This window comes from Phoenix dactylifera, chromosome 1 (assembly GCF_009389715.1).
Source record: "Phoenix dactylifera cultivar Barhee BC4 chromosome 1, palm_55x_up_171113_PBpolish2nd_filt_p, whole genome shotgun sequence".
NCBI lineage: Eukaryota > Viridiplantae > Streptophyta > Magnoliopsida > Arecales > Arecaceae > Phoenix > Phoenix dactylifera.
The window spans coordinates 36621682-36627259 of NC_052392.1; the positions used below are offsets into that span (position 1 = coordinate 36621682).

Genomic DNA, 5578 nt, shown 5'->3' on the forward strand with positions numbered 1-5578 from the left:
CAGAATATGCGCGAGTCGACTCTCCTTATGCGCCTGTAGACTTCGAGTCGACTCCCGACAATGTGCGAGTCGACTCCCCCTCAGCTGCCATCTTTGCGAGTCGACTCCCGCAAATGCGCGAGTCGACTCCCCCTTAGGAGCCGGCTCTGAAACTTACTCGAGTCGTCTCTAACCTTGGCACGCACCTAAAAGTCATGCTATAACCGTGCCAAATGAGGGAAAATCACCTAATTGGGATCTGATTTGATGATCATTGAATGTAAACTCTATTTTAACCGTATTCTAATCATCAAAATCAATTAATCTAGTGGAAACTCCCACTAGGATGGATCAATCACTCCTAATCCCCTCCTAAGCACGCTAAACCTCTCTTCACTTAGGGGTTTTGTAAAAATATCTGCTAATTGATTATCAGTGCAAACAAATTGGAGTGACACATCACCATTCAATACATGATCTCTTATGAAGTGATGTCTTATCTCAATGTGTTTAGTTCTTGAATGTTGAATTGGATTTTTAGTTAGATTTATGGCACTTGTATTATCACAATTAATGGGAATTTTATCTTGTTTAATGCCATAATCTTCTAATTGTTGTTTAATCCACAAGATTTGAGCACAACAACTCCCGGCTGCCACATATTCAGCTTCTGCAGTGGATAATGCAACCGAGTTTTGTTTCTTGCTAAACCATGAGATTAGGTTTTCTCCTAGAAACTGACACGACCCGCTGATACTTTTTCTATCAAGCTTACATCCAGCGAAGTCTGAATCTGTGTACCCTATTAAGTTTAGGCTAGATTCTTTAGAGTACCATAGTCCTATGTTCTTAGTTCCTATTAAGTATTTAAAAATTCTCTTAACTGCAGCTAGGTGTGATTCTTTAGGATTAGCCTGATATCTAGCACACATGCAAACACTAAACATAATATCAGGTCTACTTGCAGTAAGATATAGTAAAGATCCTATCATACCTCTATAAAGTTTTTGATCTACAGATTTACCTGATTCATCTTGATCTAATTTGCATGATGAGCTCATGGGGGTGCTGATTGATTTGTTTCCTTCCATATCAAACTTCTTGAGCATCTCCTTGACATATTTTGCTTGATTGATGAAGATGCCTCCTTCAGATTGTTTGATTTGAAGCCCGAGGAAGTAGTTCAGCTCTCCCATCATGCTCATCTCAAACTCACTCTGCATCAAATCAGCAAACTCTTCGCAGAGGCGATTGTTAGTAGCACCGAAAATGATATCATCAACATAAATCTGTACTAATAGCATCTCCTTATTTTGCTTTTTCAGAAATAATGTTGTGTCTACATTTCCTCTAGAGAATTCATGTTCTAATAGGAATTTACTAAGTCTCTCATACCATGCTCTAGGTGCTTGTTTTAATCCATAAAGTGCTTTGTTCAGTTTATACACATGATTAGGGTTTTGATGATTTTCAAAACCAGGAGGTTGTTCTACATACACTTCCTCATTAATATACCCATTTAAAAATGCACTTTTTACATCCATTTGAAATAGTTTGAAATCCTTAGAGCATGCATATGCTAATAATAGTCTAATAGCCTCAAGTCTAGCTACGGGAGCAAAGGTTTCATCAAAATCTATGCCTTCTTCTTGATTATAACCCTTTGCCACTAGTCTAGCCTTATTCCTTATAACAATTCCATTTTCATCTAGCTTATTTTTATATATCCATTTTGTACCTATAATTGGATATTTAGAAGGTCTCTCTACTAGATCCCACACTTTGTTTCTAGTAAATTGGTTTAGTTCTTCTTGCATTGCATTTATCCAATTTACATCATTTTCGGCTTCTTCTATATGTTTGGGCTCAAAGTGTGAAACAAAAGCTAGATGGTTATTTAGATTTCTAAGTGAAGCTCTAGTCCTAACCGGTTGAGATGGATCATCTAGAATGAGTTCCTTAGGATGCCCGTGAGCATACCTCCAAGCTTTTGTTAGCCCATGATCCACAATAGCCTCTTGGCTTGATGATTCTCCTTCAATCAACTTTTGATTATCATCTTGTAATCCCATCTCATCTATCTTTTCCTCAAGTATTTCAACATCATCATCAAAATTAACTTTCTTACTAGAGGAGATGTCACTAGAGTCATCAAATACTACATGTATAGATTCTTCTATGACTAAGGTTCTTTTATTAAATACTCTATAGGCTTTACTAGTTGTAGAATAACCTAAGAATATTCCTTCATCCGATTTAGAGTCAAATTTACCTAGATTATCTTTCCCATTATTATGAACAAAACACCTACATCCAAAAACATGAAAGTAATTAACTTTTGGTTTTCTGTTTTTCCAAAGTTCATAAGGTGTTTTCTTTATAATGGGTCTTAACAAAACTCTATTTAATATATGGCAAGAAGTATTAATGGCTTCTCCCCAAAAGTACTTAGGGAGGTTACTTTCACATAACATAGTTCTAGCCATTTCTTCTAGTGTTCTATTTTTCCTTTCCACAACTCCATTTTGTTGTGGTGTCCTAGGTGCTGAAAAATTATGGGTTATCCCCTTTTTACTACAAAACTCCTCAAATGACTGATTTTCGAATTCGGTACCATGGTCACTTCTAATAGCTATTACTGAGTTATCTCTAGCATTGGTTACTTCTTTATGGAATTTCTTAAAGACAGAAAATGCTTGATCCTTATGTGCTAGGAACATGACCCATGTGTACCTAGAATAATCATCTACAATGACTAGACCATATTTATTTCCACCTAGGCTTGTTGTTCTAGTTGGACCGAATAGATCCATGTGTAATAATTCTAGAGGTCTAGAAGTAGAGACACATTTTATGGATTTAAATGAGTTCTTAGATTGTTTGCCAAATTGACATGCTTCACATATTTTGTTCTTTTCAAATTTTAATTTTGGCAAACCTATCACGGAGTCTCTTTTAACTAGTTTAGTTATTGTGTCCATGCTTGCATGACCTAACTTACGGTGCCATAACCAACTAGCATCATTATCTCTAGTTTCATTTACAACTAGACATTGGTTATGTTTTGCAAGATCTTCTAGGTCTACAACATATACATTTCCACGTCTAATTCCTTTAAAAACTAAACTATTATCATTAGGATTTGTTATAATGCATAGTGATGGTTTAAACATAACATCATATCCTATATCACATAATTGACTAATACTTAACAAGTTATGCTTAAGACCATCAACATATCTAACATTATCTATAAAAGTAGAAGGGGTGATTTGAACTTTACCAATACCAATGATATGACCTTGGTTGTTGTCTCCAAAAGTCACAACACCTCCCTTCTTAGCTTCAAGGGTGAAAAATTGATCTTTATCACCCGTCATGTGCCTTGAGCAGCCACTATCCAAATACCAGCAATTTTTGTTGACCTTGGCTGCAAGACACTCCTACACAAGCAAATCATGTCATCTTAGGTACCCAAGTTTTCTTGGGTCCTTCATGGTTAGTCAAGTTGGTTCCTTTTGGAACCCATACCCTTTTAATTTTTCTTTTAGTTTTACTTTTCCTAAAATTACATACATTTGCTTTATGGCCTACTGTACCACAACAAAAGCAGGTTATTTTCTTAGTTTTTGTTTCCCCAGCTTTAACAAAGAAGTTACTAAGAAGTTTTTGCTTATTCCTTGGTTTATATCCTAAACCGGCTTTATTAAACACTGCACGTTGACTATTTAGTATCATGTTTAATTTTTCAGAACTATAGGTAAATCTTTCAACTAAGGGTTTGTATTTGTTAAGTTCTTTAGTTAGTGTCTGATTTTCGGCTTTTAGATCATTAAGTTCTTTAGTAAGATCCTTATCTAAGGTTTGTTTATATTTTTTAAGTTCTGGAAATTCCTTAGTTAGTTTTTCATTTTCTTTAGTTAAGGTGTTGGTCTTTTGAGTTAAAAGTTGGTTGCTTGTTTTAAGTTCTATATTTTCTTTGGTGATTAAATCCTTATCCTTAAATAATTTATCGTATTTATGTAGGTATGATTGATTAGTTATTTTCAGTTCTTTATTCTTAAGATTTATAGCCTTATATTCTACCATTAATTCATTAAATGCATCATAAAGTTCATCAAAAGAAAAATCAGGATGCGTGTCGGAAGTTACCTCGTTTTCGTTGGCCATGAAACAGAAATTGGCCTTCTCTTCTTGTTCATCATCTGATGAGGAGGATGATGAGTCGGAGTCCGATAGGGTAGTGACAAGTGCCTTTTTCTTCTTGTACTTACTCTCCTTCTTCAGTAAGGGGCACTCCGCTCTTATGTGACCCGGCTTCTTGCACTCGTAACAACCAATCCCCTCATTTTTCCTTTCCTTACCTTTGTCTTTGCGGTAGGAATTTGAGGGGCCTCTCCTTTGATGATAGGACTTCTTGTGGTTGATGAATTTCTTGAACTTGCGCACAAGAAGAGCCTCACCACCATCTTCCTCATCTTCTTCTTCTTCACTGCTGCTGCTGCAAGACAAGTCCTTGTTAGAAGATGTAGATTTAAGGGCTATTACCTTTTTCTTATGGGAGGACTCTTCCTCGTTGTGTTGTTTCATGGTGAGCTCGTGCGTCATGAGGGATCCAAGAAGCTCCTCAAGTGGTAGCTTGTTCAAGTCCTTGGCTTCTTGGATTGCTGTCACTTTAGCTTCCCACGACCTCGGTAGACACCGAAGGATTTTCCTGACAAGCTCACTGTTAGTATAGTTCTTGCCAAGGCTTTTTAGACCATTGACAATATCAGTAAACCTAGTGAACATGGATGTGATTGTTTCATTTGAATCCATTTTAAATAGTTCATATTTATGAACCAAGATGTTTATTTTGGATTCCTTGACTTGATTCGTGCCCTCATGGGTCACTTCAAGTCTGTCCCAAATTTCTTTTGCTGAATTACAAGTTGAAATCCTATTGAATTCATTACGGTCTAAGGCACAATAGAAGACATTCATTGCTTTAGAGTTTAATTGTGCCTTCCTCATGTCATGTTCATCCCAGTCCATTTCTAGTTTAGGTACCTTAACACCATCTACGTAAATGGATGGGATGTATGGCCCATTTACTACAATGGACCACATCTCATAGTCTTGGGCTTGGATGAATATTCTCATCCTAGCCTTCCAGTATGAGTAGTCAGATCCATTGAAGAAAGGGGATCTTTGGGTGGACTGACCCTCAATTGAGAAGATCCAAATGGGGTTGTCATTTTGATCTTTTAACTCTTGAGTGGAAGAGTTTTTGGCTCTGATACCACTTGTTGCCCAGATAGACAACCCAAGAGGGGGGGTGAATTGGATTTTTAAAATAATTTGGCTAATTAAAACTTTGTGGATGATTAATTAAAAACTATAGCAAGTTATTTAATTAAAGCCTAGTGCTGTGAGTAATGTGCGGGGAAGAAGATGAGAGACAATGCACTACAAACACAAAGTTTTATAGTGGTTCGGAGCTAACCCTTGCTCCTACGTCCACTCCCCAAGTCTCACTTGGAAATTTCACTATAACCCCCTTGGATTACAGCCGGTTGTTTTGCAAGCTCACAACCAAACTTGTTGTTTTACGAGCTCA

General features: G+C 36.7%; 1 protein-coding gene across 1 annotated transcript; it reads right to left on the reverse strand.

Annotated features, from left to right (window-relative positions):
- Window positions 1–368: 368 nt before the first annotated feature.
- LOC120112720 lies at window positions 369–5181 on the reverse strand (the record flags this gene model as incomplete). Its single annotated transcript, XM_039132395.1, has 4 exons — window positions 369–1590; window positions 1912–1940; window positions 2130–3383; window positions 4579–5181. Coding segments are annotated over 4 exons (3108 nt in total), but the record flags the coding sequence as incomplete, so codon positions are not given.
- Between the last annotated feature and the right edge of the window lie 397 nt (window positions 5182–5578).